At 46.4% G+C, this 25,700-nt stretch overlaps 1 protein-coding gene across 4 annotated transcripts in view; it reads left to right on the top strand.

The window, feature by feature from the left end:
- LOC138526454 (zinc finger protein 583-like) overlaps positions 1–25,700 on the top strand; it is a 288,611-nt gene that overhangs the window by 242,027 nt on the left and 20,884 nt on the right. Inside the window, exon 6 of one of the 4 annotated variants that reach the window (XM_069637225.1) lies at positions 6,629–6,771. The exons of the other annotated variants lie outside the window; for them this stretch is intronic. Within the exon in view, the coding sequence (XP_069493326.1) occupies positions 6,629–6,663 (35 nt within the window). The 3' untranslated portion in view covers positions 6,664–6,771. Of the gene's footprint in view, positions 1–6,628; positions 6,772–25,700 lie in introns of those variants that run through there. 4 annotated transcript variants of the gene reach the window in all.

The following is a 25,700-nucleotide window of genomic DNA, read 5'->3' as shown; positions in this document are numbered from 1 at the left end:
TCCTCCAAGGAAGGCTACTTCCAAGACTGTCAGGCCTGTTATGGACGCCAGACCCTCGGCTGTTCCGAGACATGACTTTTACCTCCCTCTGGATGAAATCTTTGAGTAGGAGGAGAGGTCAGATTTGGATCTTGACCCTGTTGAGCCTGATGTGGCTCCTGTCTTTTAATGAGATACCCAGTTGGAAGCCTTGAGACAATCTCTTCATGATGCTAGTGGCCTGGACAATTCACCTGAGGTTGATTTGGCAGGCCTGGGGCTCATGCTGAGTCGTCATACAGGAGATTTATGGCTAGAGTAACTGAATACCTTGGTTGGTCCGGTCCTCCTGAAGCTTTTATTCAAGATGACTTAACATAAATTTCGGATCAAGGTCGGTCCTCTGACCCGGTGTCACCAAGCTAATGCTGGCGACAGCGTATCTCAGGCGAGGGGGGACTCACGTCTACCCCTACCTGGACGACTTGCTAATACATGCGCGTTCTCCCGAGCAAGCATTGGATCACCTCAGTCTCAGCTGCTGCTCCCTCCACAGGCTGGGCTTCTCCCTCAATTTCAAGAAGTAGCATCTGACACCTTTCCAACAGCTCCAGTACATGGGGGGCTATGTTGGACACGTCCTTGGGGGAAGTGCTCGCCTCCTAAAATGAGGGCTCATCACATTGTGCAAATGGTGGACAAGTTTCAACATGCCCAGAGTCTCCCGGCTTTCGAATTCTTAAGGTTGCTCGGCCTCATGGCATCCTGCATTATTCTGGTGCCAGGGGCCAGGCTGAGAAATGAGATCCCTGCAATGGGTTCTCAAGATGCAGTGGTTGCAGTTCTCAGGCAAGAGGTCGGATCCCGCTCAGATTCCACTCTTGGTCTCCCAAGATCTGTTGTGGTGGGCCAACGAGGGGAACCTGATGAAGGAGGGGGGGAAGTGTTTTGGCAACTGTGGCCGGAGGTGATTGTAGTGACGGACGCTTCCCTCACAGGATGGGGAGATCATGCCACAGACTTGACCACCAGCGGTCGTTGGTCTCCGTCGGAGTCCAAACTCCACATCAACCTGTTAGACCTGAGAGCCATCAGGCTGGCCCTGAAGGCTTTTCTGCCATCTCTGCGGGGGAAGAGTGCCCTGATAATGACGGACAACACAGTGGCCATGCATTACCTCAACAAAAAAAGGGGGTGGGGGGGTAGGGTTAGAGTGTTTGTGTTTTTGGGAGGGCGGAGGGCGGTCAGGTCAGGTTCTCCATCCAGAGGTCAGGACTCTCAACCTTCACGCATGGCATCTGAAAGGTTGAGGTACAAGGATTAGGACCTCCCGGATGACGTGATGGAGGTGTTGCTTTCGCCCAAGAGGCCAGCAACTAAATCCCTGTACCGTTGACGTAAGTTTTGCGACTGGTGCAGAGGACAAAATGTTGATCCTTTTCAGTGTTTCATTCCAGTGGTTTTGTCTTTCTTACTTTCTTTGGCCTTCAAGTGGGTACCATTAAGAGGTACCTGGCAGCGCTATCTATCTTCTCCAGCATTGGATCTTTCATGGATTCACATGCTTTGAATATTCCCCGTTGTCATGCTGGGAACCTCTGTCTTTTTTTAAAATAGCATTTTCCCTTGGAAAACTTCGACACTTAAGTGTCCTATCGATGTCCTTTTGGGGCACTTAGCTACCACCCAATAGGACGTAGGGTATAAATAGACTCATCCCTGCGGCTTCTCCTCAGATTTCAACCGTCTCCAAAATGTCGGGATCACCTTGTGCTTTCTACACATTGGTGTGTTATCATTTTTTTCCCAATGTCGGGAGAAGCGTTGTTTCACCCCTGCGCTACTTGCGTAATGAAAAAGGTATATGAAGGGGACAGGCACATGGACTGCCTCTATTGCCTCTACCCTCATCACTCCGCCGATACCTGTGACATCTGCAAGGGTTTCTCACAGAAAACATTGAAGGACCACAATCAGCGGTTGATATCATGGCTCAACGATGGGGGCATTCCCTCCATCGGAGTTAGGATTGGTGCTCAGCCTAGCATCGGAGAGACTGGTCGGTGTCGGCTGAACCCCCGGCAAAGAAGTCACGGCCTACAGAAAAGAGTGGCCAACCCTCTTCGGGGAAACACCTGACGAAAGGGGCTCCTTCATCGTCTAAACCTGGTCAGTCTGACCAGTCCCTAAGGCCTGAGAAATCTTCTTCGAAAAAGGACAAAAAGGACTCTTCAAAACGCTTCTCTTCAGGGGACCATCATAGGTCTTCCTCGAGTAGAGAATCTTCGAAGCACCTATCCAGAGAGTCAAAAAAGGCGGGATCGCCTGAAAAATCTGTGCCACAGCTGCCAGCGCCGTCGGCGGGAGTCCCATCGTCGACGGCTTCACGGCCGGCTACAGTGTCTGTCTCCAGTGACGGCGATTGATGAGGGCCCAAGGTTTTTGTCGTCGACGTGCAACCAGTGAGTGGTGCTTGGCAGCCTTCAGAGTATGACGCCCTTCTGCCGGACACCTTATTACAGCAGGAGTCCACCCTTTCAGTGTCGTCAATGGAGGAGGAGCGAGAGCCTGTGGTGAGCCCACCAATCCTCGGCTTACAGGGCGTTGGCCCGTCGGCGATGGCAGGAGTACAGAATGTTCCACCTGCGTCTCCTCTGCTGAACCCACAGTCGGTGCTGTCTCTCCAGGTCTTAGCTACACTGCAGTCCCTATTAAGTCAACTGGATTCGAGATTGCCTCCCGTGGGTGCGCCCCCGGTAACACCTATCGTTGATGTGGCAGATGCCCCTCCGCGTTCAGCGTCCACAGCTGAGTTGCCGGCTTCCCGGCCGATGAGCACAGAACCTCCTCGTTCCCACCCGGAGGAGGGTGAGCTGCAGGACTCTGATTCCGACCAGGGTCCCAAGTACTCCATCTCTGATATCTCGTTGTCGCCATCAAGAGACCGAGTCTGATTTGGAAATAGAAGCTCCTAGGAGTCCGGCGCAACCGTCGCCCCCCGGATGACATTGGGGCATTTCATGCCATGATGGCCAAAGCCTGTGTCGAGTTTGGTCTGACCCCAGACGAAGAACAAAAAGAATGCTTTCTAAATGACCAGATGGGAAAGAGAAGGAAGGCGGTTTTCTCCGTTCCTATCCTGGACCATGTCTGGCAAGAAGGCCTAGGCACCATGCGCCACCCATTTTCAGAGCCTACAGTTAAAGGCAGGTTAGAGAAAAAATGGAAGGCCCCGGACTCTACACCAAAGTGTTTAGTTGCACAACCCACCCCTGAATCAGTGGCGTCAGCGGCGGCTAGCAGGAAAGCCAGAACTCAGCACAAATGCACTACACCTCCTGACAGCGACGCTAGAAGGCAAGATGTCTTCGGAAAAAAGGTTTTAACAGTGGGGGCGATGACAGTTAAAGCCGCCAACTCGTTGGCGATTATGGCGCGCTACGACCGCGAAATGTGGCATCGGCTAGCACCTCTGTTAGAACATCTACCCGAAGAACACCGGAAGGCGGCCATGTTGCTGGTGTGTGAGGTGAGGAGGCGTCAAATCGCAGCATTAACATCGCTGTAGATTTAGCGGAATCTGGTTTCAAGCAGATAAATAATGGGGTGGTACTAAGGAGGCAGGCCTGGCTAAAGTGTACGGACTTTAGGCCGGAGGTTCATTACAAGGTACTGGACATGCCCTGTGAAGGGGAAAAGTTGTTTGGGGAAAAAATAGATGAAGCCCTCAAGGGCATGAGAGGACTCCGATACGGCAAGGTCATTGGCGGCTTTGCAAAGCAGGCAATTGTTTCGTCCCTTTCACCCCATCCGTGGAGCTTCAGGAAACACCCAGTTTGCTGCCTCCAGAGACCGAAATTCTAATCAGTCTGGCTACTCCTCACAAGGATATAGACGGGCAGTAAAGTCTACATGAAGAAGCCGTGATTTTCGGGCATCCAGAAGGAGACGAGGACAACCCTCCTCCACCAAGGGTAAACAAACAAAATCACAGCAATGACGGTCTTCGAGGAAATGTGCTGGGGGCAGAGTAGCCCTACACGTCGACGAATGGGCCAAAATTACATTAGACCTTTGGGTGTTGACACAGTGTGGTTGGGCCACTCTCTGGAATTCAAGGACCCACTGGTTCCCATTCCTCCTGTGTATTCTGTGCAACCTCATCTTCACTTCTTACAGCAGGAGGTTGTACTTGTGCTACGGAAAGGGGCTATAGAATTGGTTCCAGTGGCCAAGAGGTCAGGGGGTTTACTCCCGTTCCTTCGTGGTCAAGAAACCCAACGGCAAGTGGCGACCCATTCTGGACCTTCGGGCGCTAAACAAGACTCTGCAACGCCTGGGAAGTTCAAAATGCTAACACTTCAGGAAGTCATTCGGTTGGTACAGCTGGAGGAATTTCTGGCGTCGTTGGATTTGCAGGACGCATATTTCCACATACCTATGCATCGACGACACCGAAAATTCCTGCGATTTGTGGTGGGACAAAATCATTACCAATTCCGAGTGCTCCCGTTCGGTCTGAAAACACATTTACGAAATGTTTAGCACTGGTGGCGGTGTGGCTCCGACGAGAAGGCCATCACGTCTACCCTTACCTGGACGACTGGCTGATACGCGGCTCATCTCCGGCAGCGACACAGGCAAGTCTCAACGTTACCATGCGGCTGTTACGACTAGGCTTCGCCGTCAACTTCGAAAAGTCATATCTTTCTCCCTCCAGGAGCTTGGTATTTTTGGGCGCAGAATTCCAAACTCATTCAGGCCTGGTGAAGCCTTCTGTCGAGAGAGTTCAAAAACTCAAGCTGAAAGCGGCAGAGTGGGGAGTCTGAACGAGAGTGTCGGTCAGAAAGTACATGTCGCTGTTGGGAGCCATGGCGTCATGTATTCCGTTGGTGAAGGACTGTAATCTCTTCATGAGGCCAGTGCAAGAGTTTCTGGCGGTCCGGTGGGCTCAAAGTCGCGGGTCATGGTCCGACAAGGTGGTGGTCAACAGCGACTTACAGGAAGCAATTCGATGGTGGCAGCTCTCGGACAATCTGACTCGGAGTGCCGTTGCTGGAGCCGGAATTTCAAGCTACAATTGTGATTGATGCTTCTCAGACAGGGTGGAGAGCGCATCTGGGGACCTTCCAGGTTCAAGGTCTGTGGTCGCCAATCGAATGGAGTCTTCACATCAATGTGCTGGAACTGAGAGCGGTTCATTGGGCTCTAAAATCGTTTTTGCCGCGCATACGCGGCTCTGTGGTGAGAGTGTTGATGGACAATACAACCACAATGTTTTACCTCAGGAAACAGGTGTCATGATCACGGGGAAAGCTTCACTATCTGCCTCCAACAGAAATTGGTCCTCTGTTTACCATTCCTGGATAAGGGGGAAGCAACTCAGAGCATTGGGAAAGTATAGGTAGTTACTTCCTGACTTCTTAACATTTCCACCTAGTTTGTTCTGCGTTGTGAGCAGTGTAAGTCTAGTTGCTGTCATTCTGCTCCTATTTAAGCCCCTCCCCTCGAATGCTCCCTGCTTCGCATTCATCTGTCCTCAGCTAACGCTTACCGCTGTCCCTGCTCCAGTTCCAGTCACCCGGTGTTCTAGTGCCACTAGTTTGAGTATTTCCATTGGCACGCCATAGCATTTTCATTTCCCCATTTATAGCCTGTCATAAGTATATTCACAGTCAGCTCCCCTTCACAGTCACAGTGGCCGCTTTAACCTTTTCATTCGATTCCTGTCAGCGGCGCCTTTTGCAAGTATCTGTTTCCTCACTATTCCTCTGAAGAGAGCTTAATGTTTTTTTATTTGTAAATTGTTACATGTGGCAAGGTTAATTGCCGGCTAGTTATTCAGAACTGTGTATTGGCGCGCACTGCGAACGGAGCTTGTTCGTGCTCCTCATGTTACGAGCATGAGTGTAATGTTTATTTAGTAAGTTGTTACATGTGTTGCGAGATAATTGCAGGCTCGTCATTCTGAAGTGCGTTTTGGGACGCACAGGGAACGGAGCTTGTTTGTGCTCCTCATTGTTACAAGTACATAGTTTGAAGTAAAAAGTTTCATTGTGAAGTGCTATTTAAATACACATTGCGCCACAGTCCCACTCATGCTGCAGGCATTCTCTCTATTGTTGTATTGATGTTATGACACTCATTGTCTGTGGGGCTCCAGAGGTTCATGGTCCGGGTGTTCTCAATTTCGAATCCATTCACTGTGCAGCTTGCTGTGGCTTGAGTTGTTACTCATTTTTCACAATATAACATTCAGTCATTTAATCCACACTTCCCCGTTCAGTACCTTTGTGTATTTACCCTAACCATTAGCATTGGAATTATCTTTTGGGTATTCTTTCTCCTGGGAAATTTTGTGATACTTTTCTGTCAGTGTTAGTGTTTGCTGCTTCCCTGTCACTCTAAAGAACAACCTAGAGTAGCTCATTTCTTCCTTGTCCCTGCAATATCAACCAGAACATTCCACTCTCCAGAACATGAGCCCCTGCACAGATGCAGGATGGAGAGCTCGCCCAAAAAATAAATAAGGTAAAGATTATATAATGAAGGTGGTGTTGCATTCTAATTGTAGTAAGAAGAGTCTAGTTGAATTCTAGTTTGTAGTGCACTCCCACACCCTAAGGAATCTTTGTTGTATTTTATCTAGGGAGTTTTCATGAGAGGAAGTTGAAGAGAGAGTAGAAGCATCTCCAATTGAGAAGAGCTGTGCCACATAGTTCCTTGTGAGTGTCCCCGCAGAGTCAAGGTAAGCATTACAGCAGGGGGGCACCCATTCCAGAGTATGCTCGAGAGAGAGGCTCAGGAACTATGGCATTGGGCCCTGGAACAAAACATCAACATTGTGTCGTTTCATCTGCCATGGGTGCTGAACGTGCAGGCGGACTCTCTCAGCAGAGAAATAAACCAACTCCACGAGTGGCAGCTGAAGGAAAAGCAGGTGTCGAGCATTTTCCAGAAATGGGGTTGTCCTTCAGTGGATCTTTTCGCCACTCGAGAGAACAAAAAGTGCAAGGAGTTTGCCAGCAGATGGCCTCAGCCAGGTTCGCTGGGGGATGCGTTCTCATTCCCGTGGATGGGCATGTTCGCGTACGCATTCCCTCCGTTTCCACTCATTCGGCGGACCCTTCAGTGGATTCAGAAATACCCGTACTGTGTGATCCTGGTGGCCCTGTACTAGGCCAGGCAGCCGTGGTTCTCAGACCTACTCCATCTATCCGTAGCAGAACCAGTGCGGTTACAAGTGACGCCGGACCTTCTGTTTCAAGACAAGGGTGCAGTTTGGCACCACGACCCGGGCTCTCTCAGTCTGACGGCGTGGCTCCTGACTTCTCAGAGTTTGGCCTTCTGAACATTCCTAGTGACTGTTGCCGCATTTTGGAGGCGGTCAGAGCTCCGTCCACAAATGTCTCCTATGCATGCAAATGGAAAAGGTTTTGTGTGTGGTGCAAGGGTCAGCCTGGGATGGACCCTTTAAGCATTTCATCGGAACAAATTCTGCCCTACTTGTTGCACTTGGCAAAGAAAGGTTTGGCGTTCTCCTCCATAACAGTACACCTCTCGGCCATTTCTAGATTCACTCGGAAGAGGCATGCTACCCCTCTGTTCAGTGATCGTCTGGTTAAACATTTTCTAAGAGGATTGTTTCAGACTTTTCCTCCAGCCAAGAAATTCCCTCCTGGTTGGAGCCTCAATCTGGTGCTGTCGGGTCTGGTGAAAGCCCCGTTTGAACCTATGTCGTCGACACCCCTGCAGTTCTTGTTGTGGAAAGTGGCGTTTTTAGTGGCCATTACTTCAGCAAGAAGAATATCGGAGTTGCAAGCCCTACTGATTGATCCTCCGTACTTACCTTTCTTCAAAGACAAGGTGGTGTTGGCTACTAACCCGCACTTTATTCCAAAGGTGCCAACTACTTTTCATAAACTCTTCTATTGTGCTGCCATCATTCTTCGCTTCTGCTTCCTGATCGGCAGAAAAGGTGCTGCATACGCTGGATGTAAAAAGAGCATTGAAATTTTATCTGAGTCGTACTCAGGAATTCAGACGTTCAAGACAACTGTTTGCTCTTCCCTTAACTGAGGGTCCATAAGCCACAATCTTCAAACGAGGACTATCTCGCTGGGTCTCATTGGCTATTTCCTTCTGTCGCTCTAAGACGGGAAAGCCTTTGGAGAGGTGCCCGAAGGTGCACTTGACGAGATCCACCGCGTCGTCAGCAGCATTATGGTTAGGGATTCCGTTGGTGGACATCTGCCAGGCGGCCTCCTGGTCGGTGCTGCATACTTTTACTCCGCATTATTGCCTGGAGCAGCAGCATGGTGCAGATGTACAGATGGGACGTGCAGTCCTGCAACGCCTGTTTCAGTAAGGTAAGCCCCACAGCCTTGGGGTATCTGTTTTTCAATGTTCCCACTACTAATGTCTTCTTTGCTGGTCATATGTGTTGCGTTCCTTATGTATTGGTTTGCATTCGACACCACCATGCATTATGACTACTGCTTTGTAATCTATTCAAAGCATGTGAATCCATGAAAGAGTCAATGCTGGAGAAGGGAGTAGTTTCTTACCTGTAACTCCATTTCTCCAGCGTTGGTATCTTTCATGGATTCACATGCGTCCGCTGGCCTCCCCTGCATGCAAATCTAGTTGGTACCTCTACTTTGGAGGTTAAAATCTGAGGAGAAGCCGCGGGGGCGGGTCTACTTATACCCTACGTCCTATTGGGTGGTACCTAAGTGCCCCAAAAGGACGTTGATGGGACAATAAAGTGTCGAAGTTTTCCAAGGGAAAACACTATTTTAAAAAAGTACTGAGGTTCCCAGCCTGACGACGGGGAATATTCAAAGCATGACAATCCATGAAAGATACCAACGCTGGAGAAATGGAGTTACAGGTAAGAAACTACTCCCTTCAAGCGCTTGTTTGAAGAATGTTCTTACTTTAAGATTCCTTTGATTTCCCAGTTTCTTAAAGGACTCACTAACGTGTTCCCGCCGTCCCCCTTCCAGGTGCTGGTTTGGGATTTGAATTTGGTTTTGAAGTTTCTTATGGGTGCTCCGTTTGAACCTGTGCACTCTTGTCCTTTGAGATTATTGTCCTTCAAGACAGTGTTCTTGGTTGTGGTTAATTCCGAGTGAATTGCATGCACTTTCATCTAAGCCGCCCTTTACTGTGTTCCTCAAGGACAGGGTTGTACTGAGGGTACGTCCTTCCTTTCTACCTAAGGTAGTGTCTGAATTTCATTTCAGCCAGAAAGTGGTACTTCCTGCTTTCTATCCTCCTCATCCTGCTAAGGAAGAGGAGAGACTCCATCGGTTGGACCCTAGGAGAGTGCTGAGCTTTTATATTTCTAGGATGTCCAGGGTCAGAGTGGACGATCAACTCTTTGTGGGGTATGCTGGTCACAGATTGGGGCAGGCTGTGACAAAACAGACCTTGTCCAGGTGGATTATCCTCACCATTACTGAATGTTACCGTTTGGCGGGCAAGGACCCTACGGAAGGGTTACAAGCTCAAGTCTATCAAAGATTTGGAATACGTTGGAGGACAATATGCATTTGAAGAACAAGTTACTTACCAACCGGTAACGTTCTCTCGATTGGATGTTCCTCCAACGTATTCCACATTGCCCTCCTAGCCTGCCCCTTTGAAGAATTTCCTATGCGATTGCAGCTTACGTTTCCGCAAGGCTATGCGCAGTTAAGCAGGCATTGGATTTGTGCATGTCACACGTTATGGAGGAAAAAACACATAAACTGAGGCTATGGGCACCGTGCTGTGCATCCTATTTAGAACATCCAGTGATGTCGCCCTCGACGGAGGCCTTCGAGGGACATCGACCCAACGCCATCGACGCAGGACGCCCTCTGCCGAAAAAGTTTCCAAAGTACACAGCTGTGGACATTACATGTCAAAGATGTGGAATACGTTGGAGGAACATCCAATCGAAAGAACATTACTAGTTGGTAAGTAACTTGTTCTTCTTGACTAGCACCACTATCTTCCTCTGTATTTACCTCTTTGTCTTCTTGAAACATAATGATTGTAACAAGTAATATGGCCTTTGCTGGTCCAGCTAGCTTCCGATTCCTAGTTTTACATGGCTCACAGTTCTTTGATCTTCATAATTGTCAGGTGCTCTGGGAAAGCATTCTTCCTTTGTTCCCGGAAATTCTCTTCATTGGGTGTGGATATTGTTTTATAACTCGGTTTTTGCCTGGGTTGTTTTTCTGACTTCACTGCTGCCAGATGTTAGTATTTTCTTACACCTTAAGTGTGGGGGACAGGAAGATCAATCCACTACCAGGTTGCAAAGCATTTCCTTTAGTGCCAGACTCGCTGGGAGAGTAGATCTTATTTTTATTTTTATACGGTTTATTCAAACCTTTAAAAAGAACATACAAAACATAAAACAAACAATATTTGATCCATCTCTTAACTTGCTCACCAAATTTCGTGGACATCAAATTAAGAATATTCATAATTATGTCAATTTCAATGACCTAAGTTTTTTTAGTACACTCCATGTAATTGTTCATCACCATCTGCTTTGCTTAGTCACAACCCTCAATAGGGTTTAATAATTGGTCCCTTAATTCACCCAGAAAGGAGGTCAAGGAATAGTTAAGTTTTCTTATGTGCCCACTGAACATCAAGGACCACCATTCTTCACCGCTCAAGGATGGATGAGTTTCAATGTTTGGGGCAAAATGTTTAGTTCTCAATCCTCGAAGGGCACTGCAGTACAACACAAGGTGTTTTGGCGATTCTTCTTTTCCCAAGCAGAATCTGCATGTTAGGTCCTTATTCAGATCTTGTGCCCACAAACTTAGTCTTCCCCTATTTTGAGTGTGTTTAATCAAAAGTTCAGAAACTGGGATCTTCGACCTGGATCAGGAAAAATGTCCAAAAACTTTGAGCAATCGTTGTAGGATCTTGCTTCAAATGGCACATCATTCATCAATCTTTTCTGGGCTCTTGCATCTTGTGTAGAAATCCAGTCGCTTCTCCATAGTTTGATCTTTGCTTCAGTCGGATTGCAGTGTAATGTTATGATTTCAATTTCTAAATCCATGAGTAAGGCCTCACAACTTTGAGCCCATAAAGTTGTAATGTTTCCTGGTTTATCATGTCCAAGCTTCTGTAGAATCTTAAATTGAGGAGCTACCACTTCCATAGTTGTTTTACGATATAGCGCTAACGTGTTCCAACAGACACGAGTATGAAGGGATATGAGCCCTAGCTCATATCTTATGCATACAGTTGCAGTACCTCTGGGAGCACCCTCGACTAGAACATATTTTCTAATGTGTCCCAAATGTTGTGAGGACATCCCAAGGCGCATTCTGCACCGAATATCAATGACTGAACCACTTTTTGGTTATAGAAATTGATCACAGGTTTTAATGAGAATTTTCCATATTTCTTGTTGAGAATAGATGCCTGACATGCTAATTGATGGCACTTTATTTTCACCATTTCAACCCAGGGACTATCATCGATATTGGAATTGATCATCATTCCTAAGTATCTTGCATTAGTCACAATGTTTAAACTTTCAGTACCAAGGTGCAATACACATTTTTTCCCATTTGTCCTGTGTAAAGTTCTTAAGTTATGCAAGACTAATACATCACACTTATTTTTATTAAAGTGCAGGCCATTATTCATCACATAAGGTTCTACTGCATTCAATTTTCGCTGAAGTCCAATAGGAGTGACCTCAAATAAAATAAAATCATCAGCGTACAGAAGCCAACTCACGTGACTCCCGTTAATCTTCGGTGGAAATGACGATGCCTCTTCGATTGTATAACCAATGTCAGTGATGAACAAGTTGAAGATGATTGATGCTAGCGGGCAACCTTGTTTCACATCGCAGAAGGTATTAATTGCGGCTGAAAGCGTACCTTCTAGATCTAGTTGAATTCTTATGTTGGTGCCAGTGTGTAATTCTTTTATTGCTGCCAACAAACTTGCCGGGCAATTCCACTGTTTCATTTTTGACCACAGCAATTCTCTGTTAATGCTATCAAAAGTGTGTGAGAAGTCTATGAAGGCCAGGTAAACTTTAGTTCCCGATCTTATTGCCTCTATTTTGATTACATTTGTTATTATCAAGTTCAGACTGCATCGCACGCCTTTCACGAATCCTGATTGTTTAAGATCAATGTGTTTTGAAGATATGGTCCACTTCAGAAGGTTTTGTTGTAGTAGTGTAGAGTAGACTTTTCCAAGAACATCTAGCAGGGCTGTTGGCCTATAATCTTTTGGGTTAGCCCGATTACCTTTTTTGAATATAGGCACAATGACTGCACTTTTCCAAGACAAAGGTATAATACATGTGCTGTTGATTCTATGGAAGAGTTCTTGGCATAACACCGCCCACTTTTCGGGATTCTCCTTCAAGGTGTAATTAGTAAGCCCATCAGGCCCGGGAGCTCTGGAAGAGCTTGCTTTCTTTATGATTTCAAGAATGTCATTCATTTCAAACTCGATATTCCAGATAGTTAGGGCGGGTAGTTCTAACTCTTTAACATCGCCTTTTTTACTATATAATTCGCTATACAATTTGATCCAGTCTGCTTCGTTTACAGAGTTGGTCTGGAAAGCCGTTTGAGAAGCACTTTCCATGTTAATTATCTTCCAGAATTCTCAAATTTATATCTTTTAATTTTTGCATCATAAATTCAGAGTCTTTCTGGAGCATTAAGCCTTTATGGGCTTCAACCCAATTCCTATATTTTTGCTTTGCAACTCTTTTCATCTCTGCCAACTCAGTTTTATTAGTGGTAGCTGGTTCCTAATTTCGCCACACATTACCCTTTTGCGCTTCAAGACTTCTAGGTCAAAGATGTGTCTTGGTGTAAATTTGCAGTTCTTTAGACCTTAATTTTTTCCATGTATTGTGTTAGCAGAGAGCCTACATCATCATCATTGAGATGAAGCCTTACTCTGTTGGAGTCAACATTTACACAGCGATTCCACTGCCTACTATCTTGTTTTTTGCCCATATTGAGAGTTATTTACAAAATGTTGTGGTCGCTATGAGGACCAACCACGACCTGCATGTGTATAACTTTGTAGTGTAAGGTGTCTGAAACAAAGAAATAGTCAAGGACTGAGCTTGTTCTCATGTTGCTCCAAGTCTAATTGGCCGGTATGTCTCCTCTGGTGTTCCCGTTCAGCATATGCAGATTTTGCAAGCTCATTTCAAGGCACCATCTAGATGCTGTGTTGAAAGTTTTGCCTTGATTTAAATTAATACAGTTAATATTTAAATCTCCACTGATTAGAATACTTGATTTTGGGTCGGCTTCAAGTATGTCATCAACTAGTACTGAGATTTGATCAATAAATGTCAAGGTCCCCGCTAATAGATGGTGCCAATATATGTTGATGACATGAATTGATCCTTGTTATGGAGTACTAATCGTTGATACCTGTATGTATGATGATGTATTCCAAGTTTGAATTGGCCGAATTCCTGAGTTTTTTCTAATGAGGGTTATCAACCCAGCCATGGGTCGTCCTTTTGGATTCTTTATGGCGGGCTTAAAAGGAACTTCAAATTCCACAGACAAAGGACACTCCAGGAGCCATGATTCTTGTATGCACATTAAATCAATACTGGTTAACCAATTAGTCTGAAACGGATGTGCAAATCCTCTGGTGTTCCAAGATCCAGCCACAATAGTGTTCTTAATTCGATCTATCTGGCATTATTTGTTGTCGTTTTTCTGGGTATTCATTGAAAGAGCTTCTGCAACCCACAGCCAGTCGTTGTTCCATTCATTTGAGAGCTTCCGTTCCTCGCAGTCAGTGTTGGCTCCTTTCCCCTGATTTTCACATGTGAAGGTTATTTTAATTGGTTGCTTATTTGTCCATTTTTCCAGGGAGTTGTCTGCACAGTGATTTTCTTCTCCAGGCATTCATCGCTTGTTTTTGAATGTGAAAAACTCTAAATGCTTCATCGCTGTACTTTACAACTTTTCCCACATTAGATTCCACAGTTTGTTTGGTTGATTTTCTACGTTCAAGAAACACTTCCAAACCTTTCATATCAAGATCGTCTGAAATTTTAAATATATTGAAACCCAATGACATCAGTGTGGGGGCAGCATCCAACAGAATGTCAAAAATGATCTTTGAGTTCAAATGTAAGATCACCTTGTCATTCTGTTTTTCTTCCACAAACTCCACAATTTAAAGTCATTGGATTCGATATTTCGTAAGCTGGGCACATGATGAAGTAAACACAACATGTTGTTTCGATTCAAGATAAAGTTGGCACTGCTTTCAATGCGTTCCAATCCAGTCTTGAATAAGGCATGTGATCTTTTATCAAACTTTCCTGTTGCTGTTTTATAGTTTCTTCGCCCATGTCCCTGAGCCTCTTTTCTTGAATCATGAGATTTTTCAACATGTTTTTTCCCAGCAGTTTCAGAATCAGTTGCGAATTGGAGGACGTTATTACAATTGCCTCTTACTTCATTAGTAGGAGAATATTTTGTTAAAGAAGCAACTCCTTTCGTTGTGGTCATGGTTCAGGATTCAAGTGCTAGTTTTTCCCATCTTTTACTTGGGGGAATAAAGGGCAAAGTAATATGATCTAATGGAGCCAATGCCATTTGGACCGCTGGTTGAAGCAATATGCATGTTTTCACTGAAGGAGCCGATTTAGTCTCGATAGTTCCATCGTTTATTTATTTTAATTTTTTTTTAGCCCCTTGTACCTCTAGTTCAGTCAGCGTGCATGTTCTCCCTAAGGGCACCACTTTAGGCTTGTTGATTCCATTAATTTTTTGATTCCTTTGGACGGCTAAACGAGTCAACATGCAAAGTCTCCCTAAGGAAGCCGATTTAGTCTAATAATTTTCATCAATTTGTTGGTCCTTTAGGAGTGACATATTGCTGTTTATTGGTAAGGCCATTGGAGGGCCTGAGTCTGCTTGAGTGTCCATAACAATCTTAGGAACGAGTTCATCTTCTGAGTTCCTAACATCAGATCTAGGTACAAGAGTCCTAGAAGGAGATAAAGGTGCATGGAACGTCTGATGTTTCGTCTTCATATGTAGAAAGCGCCATCAGATCAGTTAGAGCCTCATCGATACACAGTTTCCTTTTGCAATTTTAGTTTTTGGGCTTCAATGTTCCTTTAGTTGTTATTGCCCTTTACAACGTTACCGTTAGTATTAACGGTAACGTTAATCATCTTAATATTGCGTAAAAATGCCCTCGATGAGTGTGTTGTACGTTGTTTTTTTGGGTTCTGATTTTTCGTTTTTTTGCTTTCCACATTTTTTGCCAACCTTAATGTTAGTTTTCACAGTGTCTTTGTTAAAAATGGAAAATAATTCCAAGTTCTTTTCTTTCCTTTCATTATATGCAATGTTGCTTTCAACCGGTACTGTAGTATCACCTCCCGTTAAAGCCAGATGTGAGTAGCTCAGAGTTCTTTTCCTTTAGTTCAGTGCGCTCAATATTGATTTCATCAAGATTTGTATTAACATTTCCTATCCTGCTTGAGGTCGCTGGCAGCTGGAAGTCCTGCATAGCTGGATTGGCTTTTCCCAGACTGCTCTTTAGTGCGCTTGAAAATGAAGACAACATGGTTAAATCTTGGATGTCCTCAATTATAATGACTGCATCTTCAGTATTTGCAGTCATAGGTACCCGCGATATTAATTCAGATTCTTTCAGAGGTGTTTGTGTGAGAGGGAATATACCAGCAGATTCCCTTACCACAGACTTTCCACAGTTTAAGGTAGAGCTAGCCATGGTATATTCAGCTAGCCGAGAAGCGACTGCATTTCTTGTCAGCTAGTTGCTCCATGTGATTCGTGCAAGTTCGCCTGTCACCAAGGGAACCTGTTATCTTGCATGCGTCTGCTTGTGAAGTACTGGGTAAACGGCTATCGTGTGAAACCATATTTTCAGAACACTCATTTGGAGCGCTCTGCTGATGATCAACCATAGGAGTAGCATTTTTATGCAAGCTATACCCTGTTGAATCTTTTAGTTTCAGTAGAAGTAAAGCTTCCTTCGCCACCTCTGCAAAGAGTTTTCTCTCCATAGTGCCACATTTCTTTTGTTCAGTTAGGAGATTCAGTGATCCATCAATCATTTTATTCATGTCATGGTAAGTATACTTAAACAGGCTATTGTCATTTTCCAAATTCAAAACTTTTGAGTTATTAGTGCAGTCAAAGTCGTCAAATCTTTGATGTTCTCATTAAGTTGTTCGTAAAGTTTGATGAAAGGTGAGATAGTAATAGCCATTGAGGACATCAAGATGGGTTGTAAGTCCTTTACGATTTGTTCACTAAGAGCTTTGGAATCGTCTGGCTTGGTCCGATTCCGAAACTTAGTTTTTCTAATTTTCGGATATTCACGTTCCATCATTGATGAATCTGTAGATGAAGGGTTGGTCGTCATAGTGGATTCCTTATTTGATCTAGTTCGATCGATCATGTTTGAGTGTGCTGATTTCATTCTGCACTGCTGGCAGTGGTTGTTTAAAAAAACAGTTTAAGGTAGGTCATGAGCTCAAATCCAGCCTTCGTCGTTTAAACCGACCTCTTTGCCATATGTTTTTTGGCGTGGTTTCATTCGTGGTAGGTTTAAAAATCTTGTCGAGAGTGTCATTTGGTAAGAACAAATTGGCCTAGAGCACACCTGTCTTAATTATTTTGGTTATAAGTGCATTTAATTGTCATGATGAACTGTTTCTTCTGTATTTAATAATCCTATTCTGGGATAATAAAATGTACTGGTGACTAGATCACCATTGTTTTAACTCATAAAACCATAAGAGTATTTGGTTGTTATTGCAATGTTTGGGTGTGCAGGGGACGGGAGTGATCCACAAGACTGTGGACACCTGCTGTTTTTTCAGAGAGTGTCATTTGGCTCAGAGTCTTTAATGTATTCGGTATCTTTGTTTACATTTTTATCTTTCCATGTTTTATTTAAATATGAAATGTCAAATAACAATTTATTTACAATTTCCAATGAATTGCGTCTTTCGCACCTTCCTTCCTGTTCTATTTCGTATCCTGTTGCTCCAACACTCTTAAAAGATTCCGAATGCAAATGAGGTAAAGGTGCGCAAAGTACCTCTGCTTCTTTTGCCATTTCTCCTTCACGTTGGCCAACAGCTTGTGATTCGTCCATCTTCAAATCATGAGACAGAGCTATCTGTTCTTTCAATGGACTTGACACTGGGGTTTCCGTGTCACTGTATGTATCAGGATTGACCAACAAGTCACTGTATAGATCTAAGGTCACGGAAGGTATTGTGACATTATCAGGGGCTCTAAAGGACCACTGTGTGGATTGAATGGGCTGTGTGCCACATGAGTTTAGAGTGCTAGTGAATGCATGGTTTTCACTATAACCATATAAATTTGTTTGCACACACTGCCGAATGGAGCCATGCTCCCCTACACATTGTGTGGCACACCACTCCAGTGTACGAAGAGGTAGTACCTGTAAGGCCAATAAGTCCTGAGTCAAACCCCCAGGCTGGGTATCTTCAAGAATTATGGCTATACACTGACACTGATCAGATGGTTTACTACTTTTACTAGAGCTATCACTACGGCCAACTATACCAATGTTTTGCACATTTTGCAAGCTTGAAAAAGCGCTGCTACAGTCACCCTCTGTATGCAAACCGAGTGAGTTTAAATTTGAAGTTTGGTCACCCGGTTTCACTGGTTCATACAGGCCACATCTTTCTTTATTAGAGGAGCCATTATTAGAAATGTCTAAGGGCGCTGTTGCTGTTACCTCCCCTGGTGGAAGTGTTATAGAATTAAAAACCCTTGAGCAGCTCAAAGTCATCGGGCGACCACTTGTGAACTTGTTAATGTAAGTTCCGGAAACACCACAGACCCATTTTCTGTCAGCTTATCAACAGACTCGAACTCGGGTTCAGATCTCACTCCCATGAGGTCCCGTCGTATTTGTGCGCGGGTCTTTGGTTGGAATGTTTTGCTTCTCTCACGGGCATGAAGCATAGTGCTTAGTGCTTGCTTAGTTTTCTTTTCTTCTTCCCGCAGTGTGCTTCTGATAGATAGATGAGTCCAACAGTCACGCAATGTCACCGAGACTCAAGAGCTGTAGGGGAAGTGTTCACGTCCTTGCTGGGTACGGCGCAACAAAGCAGCAAACAGCCAAAGAGAGAGGTTAGCAACTCCTCGTCCTCAACTTGCTCGGGCTTCAATATGCTGCGGGAGAGTATATTAGGGCTATATTGTTTGGAGGTAATCTGGAAGTAGATACAGGCTAACGTGCAACATCAAACAATAAGGAAATGGCCACACAGTATACATGTACAAATTATATTTTTATATATTCTTAATGTGGGAGAAATATGCTGTGTATTACAGGGAAGCATCGTTTTAAGCATATAGTTTGTAATCTCATGACTTTCACAGAAGTCAACAGATTTTTCAGGAATCATTCCTTGTCTTCCTATGCTGTTTTTAATTGGGGGTTTTACAAATGAAAACAATTGAATGTTATGCAATTAAAAAAGCACCTAATACAAGAAGAATGCTCCCTCGTTGTAGGAAAGTGGAGCTGCCAAAGTCACGCGCAACCTAAGGAAGTGCACGATATTCAAGGGTCTTCTCCTGCCAACGAAGATGACTTGGCATTTCTTGACAGTGTTGTGGTTGGGTTGATAATCCAGGTACAGGGATACAGTATAGCTACTTCGTTGGACAAGACCTAGTCTCTTTAGCCAAAGTGGTGCATGCAGCTGCGTTTCAGCTCAAAACAGTCCTGTTTCTGAATTAGCCATTACCAGGTGGCAGATCTTACTTATGGTCAGTACTTTGCAGGATATTGGGATATAAGTAGGGCCCTACATGGGTCCAAGAAGCCGAGTACTATTCAGTGACACCAGAAGTGGAGAAGGTGAGTCATAGGAAGGGAGCACCAAAGAAGTATGGATTGCATAGAGCCCAGAATTACTACATTTTCTGATTGTAGATTGAGAATACTTAGTAAATTCTTCTAGCTGTTTTTGATGGGTCATGCCACTTGAGAAGCTTATGGTACAGAAACTCTTGTTTTCACAACGCTTTTGGAAGCTGAATGCACATCCAGCTTGAATATGGGATGGTCTCCATATTAAAATCTTCCCAGACAAACAAACACTTGGGATATGGCTACTGCAATGAATTGCAGGCATTCATTCGGTCATATCCTTCTGGCTACTGAGAGCTCCCATCTTGGATGTGAGGATGCCCATGATCATTTATGGACATGCAGTCCTTTCCATGCTCATCAAGTAAACCAACTCGTTGTTGGTGGGGGGGGGGGGGTCCTCACTGGGTGTGTTGCTACTGTAATAAAGCAATGCAGGAAGAAGCCCATTTCCTGAATATACTATGGCTGCAGCAGTGTGCAGCTTTCTAAAAATGCACAAGGAGCTGACACCTGCCAGGGAGGCGTGGGCAGCAGCTATGCTGTGAAGCTGTTCTCCGACACTGCTCCTGCCTAATAGCTGCAACAAAGCTTTGAACATTTCTGCTACTCCCAAAAACATATCAGAAGAGAGCCAAACACGCCGGGAGTCTGAGGCAACGAAGCAAAGGAAGGAGGGCCACAGGCAGAGGAAACCAGCCTGCAAGTCAGCGATTTGAATACCCAAGATGGCGGCTGCAGACGTCGGGCGAGCCGTATGAGCTACGCCACAGAAGACTCATCAGCGGCCGACTGGTACAGGGCACAGAGGATTGGGGGAAATCGGCCCAGGACCTTGACGGGCCGTGCCTAATCCTGCCTGGGGCAGCGTACAAGTGTACAAGTAACTGCGGCACCTCAATGGATGATTAGCAGGCATTGAGAGGCAGTGTTAGTGGCTGGTGACCTGAGAGCGCTCTGTTAGAGGAGGGTGTGTAACTGGAGAAGCGAGGCTCTGTGGTAGGAGCCAGAACCCTGAAATGGCTGGATACTTGTAAGTTTGCCTACAGAAACCACTGACCCCACCGAGAACGGGTGGCAGACTTTGCGGTGTTAAAAATCCCAACAGTGATTGGTCCTGAGAGGTGCCTGTCGGGGGGAGGAAGAGGGACAGGGCACAGTACGCTGGTGAGGACATTACTATACTGATGACCGCTGTCCTGCCCGGTGGTCCACTGGACAGGGTTCCCGAGGCAGAGTGATGGTCGAGTGCAGCTGAATGGTCAATACAGGGGAGTGGCAGCAGCGAGTCTGCATGAGCGGCCATCGCTGGGACTGGGCACCATGACCTGCCACCTCTCAAGGAAGATATTAGAGCAGGTGAGTAGAGGATCACAGTGCCCAACAGTTGGGTTGGGAGAAGGTGCCTTCTGTGGGGACACTGGAGGGTTACCCCCCCGCCCCCAGGCTGAGTGTGCCATGGACTGGTGAACCTACAACAGGGGAGGAACGACCACCCGGGCGAGGAGCATTAATCGGGCATACCGCAAACTAGGGGGGAGGACCAGAAGACACGACTGACCTGGCATAGGGGCAACAAAGGGCATGGAGAACTGAAGCCCACAGAGTATTCCCCACAACACTGCGTGGCTCAACGGGGAAGGGGCTCGGCTGTTACCGACAAGAAGAGAAGCCCTGGAACAGCCTGAAGGGAACCTGAGCCGGCGAGCTGGAGCCTGCCCGTGAACGAAGGCGACCTGGCACCATTGGTTTGTGAGGCTATAGTGGCACATAACGTTGCAGTGGGGCCTGGTGTTGCCTAGGTACGAATAAATTGAGCTAAAATGGCAGACAAGCACTGGAAAAACAAGGGCAGAAGGAAACCTGAGCTAACGGAGGGGCTGCAGAGAGGGAGGCCACCCCTTTGCTGGTGAACCCACAGGAAGAAGGACTGATCCTGGCGGCCATAGCAGCCCTAAAGGCGACAATGGAACATAAAATAGACGCTGTCATAATGTAATTGGGTTTACTACAACAAGATGTTCGGGGACTGGCAGAACGCTTGCGGTCGGCTAAGCAACAGGTACAAGATAACGCAGTGAATATTGCGGGGACCCCGACTGAGGTCAAAGCCCTGCAACAGCATGCGGAAGACAGAGAAGGAGGGGCCCGCAGGTACAACATGCAGATCCTCGGCCTCCTGGAGGGGGAGGAGGGCAGAGATGTGACGGCGTACATCCAAATATTGCCTCTGCAAGAGGTGGACCCGGGCACATTGACACAGGGGTTTGCAGTGGAGCATGCACATAGGTCGCTGACTAGGAGACCCCCGCCGGGAGCACCCCCAAGGCCAATAATAGCAAAGATCATGAATTACAAAGATAGGAGAGGATACAGGCCGTCAAAACTGGCAATATATCCGTACTACACAGCTCTTGTGCAGCGCAGACGAGCGATGTTTGACGCCACCAAAGAACGACTACGGAGAGCGGATATCGGGTACATGCTAATATGCCCAGTTAAACCGTTAAATTGAAAATCCTACATAAAGGCAAATCGCACTTCTTTGAGAACTCGGGGGATGCCCAGACTTGGATGGACGAACAGGAAATCCAGCAACTTCTGGGCAGACGAAACAACGTAACATGTCTTTCTTAGAATAGAAGGAAGGGAGACACAGCCCTTGGTGAAAGATGTTTAACATAATGCGGGGCACAAGGTGTGATCTAGTATGCACCCCGACCTCCCCAGTACACACACTCTCCTCACCTGAGCTGCTGGAAGTGTCAATGTCTTGCAGGTGGCGTCTCGCGAGGTAGTCCTTCTGTTTTTTGGGAAGAAGGTGCTTGTCACGGAGGGAAGCCACAGTGACTGCTGTTAAAACAGCTGTCCCGCGACTCCCTTCCGGAACCAAGCCAAATATCAGGGAAAAACCACCAAGGGGAAAAAACACTGCAGTGGAGCAGTGACGCTCCTCAATCCAGATGTCAGTATGGACCGTTGGCAATGGTCGAATCTGAGGCAGAGTACAGTGTCTGTAGCGAAGGGATAGTCCAGATGCCAGGAGTGCAGGAGTAGCAGAGTTCGGGTAGCTGCGACCAGTATGAGGCAGGAAGGAAGGCTGGACCTGGAAATGGGACCGCTGGATGAGGTAGCGCCTCAGGGAAAGCAGAGAGGCCAGGTAAGGAGAGGGAAGGAGAAAAAGGAAACAAGCGGCGGGAGCCGCAGCAGAGAGAGAGACCGGCAGAGCCCTGCTCCGCGAGCGGGGGAAGGAAGGTGCCGACTGCGAGGATCAGGAGAGATTAGAGGGAAGCAGAGGCACAGAACAGCACAAGTAGAAAGTTTCCGTAAGAAAGCCGAAGCCGGAGGACAGAAACAACACAGCGTGTTAACCCGGAAGCAGGAAAACAATCCAGAGGAGGGTTGCAACGCAGCGTCGTGCCGGAAGGCGGGGCCTTAAATACGACCGGCTGCGCTGCATCGCTGGAGATGCGGAAACAAAGAGGGGACTAAACTCTACCTCTGCGTCTCCAGCTCCAACGCGGGAGCAACCGCCAATCTCGGCTGCGGCTGGCCTGGCGGATGACACAAGGGTCTGGGACACTGAGGTGGAAGAAGGGTGCCCTGATGACCGCTGCAGTGGGCATCTGGCACGGACTCCAAAGGTTTTGTTAGATGGTAGTTTTGATGCATCAAGCTGCTATCCGCTACCTGGGAGGGTGGAGGAGAGAGCAGGAAAGGCATTTGCGCCTGAGCAGGAATGTAACTGCTGGGCAGTTTTGGTTAGCATTGTTTGGGGATTGCTGGGACGTTATTTGAGGGAGGGGAGGTGGGAGGGGGAGAAACAGCCCGAACAGAGGACCGACTGCTGAGTTGTTGTTGGGTTTTTTCAGTAGTGGGTGGGTGGTTCTTATGGTTTCAGGATCTGAGGGGGAGGGATGTGAGGTGGAATGTGGTTCAAGAAGGGAGACTGGTGTGTGGTTTAACAGGCCGAACTATGAGCAGTACTTAACAGATGGGGCAGCAGGTGAACATCGAATGCATCAGGATCACAGAGAAAGAAGAACTGTTAGGTGAACTGAAGGGGCGATGGGAAACAGGAAGCCCGGTTGCATATATCCATGTTAAATGATAGCGGTGTGGGAATACACCTGTGGAATGTGAGAGGGCACAGTAATTATGTAAAGTGGCTGTCAATACACACATACCTGGTAAAGAAGGGCATACAGGTGGCGATGTTACAGGAAACACACCTCACAACAGACCGACGAGCCACTATGGCTAGGGGGGGGCAAGATGTACGGTTCAACCCTTTTCTGCGTTCGCTAGAGGGGTCCTTGTTTGCACTGCCACCTTCCACCTTCTGAGATTCAAGAAAGATGAGTGCAGGTTGTTAGTGGTCCATGGTCTATTGGAGTACAGGGAAGTCTGCTTTGTGAATACACCTCGTACCACGATGCCTCCGTGTCACTATATTCAAAGTTAGCTGTATACAGGGAGTCAGCATTGGGTCTGTGGCAGGGATTTTAATTGCACTCTGAATCCTAGACTGGATTGGTCAGATATGAAATAGAAAAAGCCTGCGCCACCGGCTAAAGTATTGCGTTCTCTGTTGCGGCACCTATTTCTAGTAGATGTCTGGAGGGAGACACACAGAGAGAGACACAAGATGATTCTCACATTTCCGCACCCCACACAGTGCACACAAGGATAGACTACATCTTCACAGGAAGGGAGATCCTGGGAGAATTTGTGTAGATAGAATATAGAGCGAGGGTGCTCTCAGTTCACGCTCCGCTTCTGGCGATATGGCAAACTAACGCCTGAGACCCCAAATAACCACCTGGCAGCTGAGGTCTGAAGCCTTGCAAGACGTGCCCTTTAAGGAGCACCTGGAAAGGCAGATAGAGGAGTACTTTAACATCAACACGCGCAGTGTCGATAAATCAGGCACACTATGGGATGCAACAAAAATGAACAACCCAAGAGGGAATGGGAACCACGGAAATAAAGAACAGACCTAAGAAGAATTAAACATGATTTAAATCATGGGCATGGGGGAGGAAATAGGCCAAGTCAAGGAAAATAAAAAATTAGTATACTTTAATCAACACATATCAAAAAGACATCATTAGAATCAATTAACACATGATGTATCATAAAAATGCACAATTCAGTATATTGCACAATTGAGGTGTACTACAAAAAGTAAAAGTGCATGCCTCACGATAGCCCATACTGCAGTTGGGGATAGAAAATAGCACCAAATGCAAAATGTGCATCCCTTCAAAAAAGGAAAGGAGAAAGGAAGAAAAGGGAGAAACCTGAGGGACAAGTCTCAAGATGGATATCCAATACCCTACTACCACCTAGATGCATGCAACCAATAGTACTAAATCAACATGTGCATAAAACCATAAATAAAAAATCAATGGGTATGAAGAACCAACACGGATAATACAAAATTATTTTTTAACAGTTGGATGTTGAGTTAGAAAATCATAACTATTAGGGAGAATTCTCTGTAAGGCTAATTTCCCAAACCTAGTGAGTCCCCCAGCAGCTTTGCTGGACTTTTGGGGTTTATTTTTTTCTCTCCTGCTAAGAGTGAGATTCTTTTGCTCCCACTCTTAGACATGATTTGAGGTGTTCCTTTAACTTTCCATGTGTTTTATGGGCTATGGGGTCTTTTACTTCATAGGCTCTCATGTGTTTTTTTGATAGGGGTTACACAGCACCCTCTGTGCCGTGCCGTAGCCCAGGGGTGTCGTAGCGACCCCCCCCACCATAGACTCCATACCCTGGGACTGACTACTGTCTCCCAGGGCATGTAAAGTCACCATTGGCTTTGCTAGTCCCAAATTATGAACAGAAACCAGTACAAACCATCATATTGTGGACGTACTGGTCGGGGCAATTCGATTGCCCCGGGGTCTGTTGTTCGAGGCGGCACGTCTCCGCCCCCCCTGATCAAGTTTTGGCTAGTGGCAGTGGATACTACTTTTTATATTCGACCGCGAATGGGATTTTCCCATTGTTCGAGGCTACCAACTTTAATTATTTAATTCTTATAGCCTTGACCATACCGCCGGTTTATTTATTTTAATATTAATTCGCCGGTTGGTATTTTTTGCCAGAACTCGATTCTAAAATGGCGTTTTGTGTTCTCTTCTGTGACTCCAACCCAAGTCGAGCCCTTTGTTCCACTCTTTGGCCTCCAAAAGTGGTGCCACTCTGTCTGGGTACCACAAGGGGGTGTAGGAGGGGGTTTAGGCACCCTGGACTGAGTTACCTTGGTAACTCAAGTCGCACTCTTGTGTAATTGGCGGCTCACCACTTAGCATGTTTGATTGACAGCTAGTCTGAGTGAATGGGGGTGTGCTGCATAAAAGCAGGGCTTTGGGGACTGGAACTTCAGACGTCGCCACTGGACCTAAAGAATCCGAGGAGGGAGAAGCTGAGCCGGCCTGCAACGACGACACCACCGGTGGAGCCCTGCTGAACCGTTTCACCACTTTTCCCAACGACCGAGGAGATCTCCAGCCCGGAGAGTCTTCTTCCTTCGACTGGTGGGGATAACCAGTCTACCTTCTTTTCGCCTTCCTGGAGCATCTCGTGGCCGCCTTGCCTGTGCCAAGCACCCCGGCAACCGGGATACCACGTTTTCACCATTACTGCGAACCGAAAGGGTAGTACCTTTGTACCGGAGAACTCCGCGGCTGGTTTCTTCCCTAGCAGGGCAATGACCTTCATCTTTCCTCCACGACGAGATCTTCTCTTCCTCTGGACGACGCTGCGACTTG

Source organism: Ambystoma mexicanum, chromosome 7p (genome assembly GCF_040938575.1).
Source record: "Ambystoma mexicanum isolate Mex_15411 chromosome 7p, UKY_AmexF1_1, whole genome shotgun sequence".
NCBI classification, from domain to species: Eukaryota; Metazoa; Chordata; class Amphibia; order Caudata; family Ambystomatidae; genus Ambystoma; species Ambystoma mexicanum.
This window is presented reverse-complemented; position numbering and strand designations above follow the sequence as displayed.